Source organism: Puntigrus tetrazona, chromosome 4 (assembly GCF_018831695.1).
Source record: "Puntigrus tetrazona isolate hp1 chromosome 4, ASM1883169v1, whole genome shotgun sequence".
Classification (NCBI taxonomy): domain Eukaryota; kingdom Metazoa; phylum Chordata; class Actinopteri; order Cypriniformes; family Cyprinidae; genus Puntigrus; species Puntigrus tetrazona.
The window spans coordinates 24,265,286-24,266,038 of record NC_056702.1 but is presented as its reverse complement, the minus strand read 5'-3'; the positions used below and the strand labels follow the sequence as shown (position 1 = coordinate 24,266,038).

At 38.0% G+C, this 753-nt stretch overlaps 1 protein-coding gene across 1 annotated transcript in view; it reads left to right on the top strand.

Annotated features, from left to right (window-relative positions):
• The window catches only part of LOC122343156 (ras-related protein Rab-19-like), a 1,259-nt gene extending 569 nt beyond the window's left edge, over nucleotides 1-690 (top strand). The window contains exon 2 of the mRNA XM_043237510.1: nucleotides 375-690. Coding sequence (XP_043093445.1) covers nucleotides 375-617 — 243 coding nt within the window. The 3' untranslated portion in view covers nucleotides 618-690. The remainder of the gene's footprint in view (nucleotides 1-374) is intronic.
• Nucleotides 691-753: the final 63 nt, after the last annotated feature.

Sequence of the window (753 nt, the reverse complement as noted above, 5' to 3'; positions counted from 1 at the left end):
TTTATATATGTAACTACATAACATTGCATATCATTTTTATGTATAACGATAGTTTTAATAAGTATATATTTTTATTTAACAGTGACGTTTTTCTATTAGAATATACGTCTGTGCGCGTGTAGTTAAATCAGCAGATAAAATAATGCTTTTGTTTTTGATAATAATAATAATAAAAATCATACAAGTAGAAGAATTAAAGAAATAGTTACGCAAAAGCAGTTGAGATTATTTCTATCTGTTCTTCGTTCTTGGATGGATTTGATGTGAAATGTTTGATTTCATATTGACATGTGACCTTTGACTGCTGACCTTTTGACCTTTTATGCTAAATTACTGATGGTGTGTGTGTGTGTGTGTGATGTTGTTGAGATCAGATGCAGGTCTGGGACACGGCGGGGCAGGAGCGTTTCCGCACCATCACACAGAGTTACTACCGAAGCGCTCACGGGGCCATGATCGCGTACGATCTGACCCGGCGGACCACCTTCGAGTCTCTGCGGCACTGGATACAGGGTGTGGAGCAGTACGGCGCCGCCAGCGTCGTCTTTGTCCTGATAGGTCAGAGCTGCGAGGAACTTCTCCATCAGCCAGCTGAGCGCTCGCGACGTCAAATATAGACTTAAACCACCCCTAAGGTTTTAAAAGAAAATTCAATAATTTAAGACATTCACACGTGCACATTTGTCTGATTTTGGAAAATATTATTTTAAAAATATACAAATAAATACTTTTAATATTTTATTGTATCTTCAG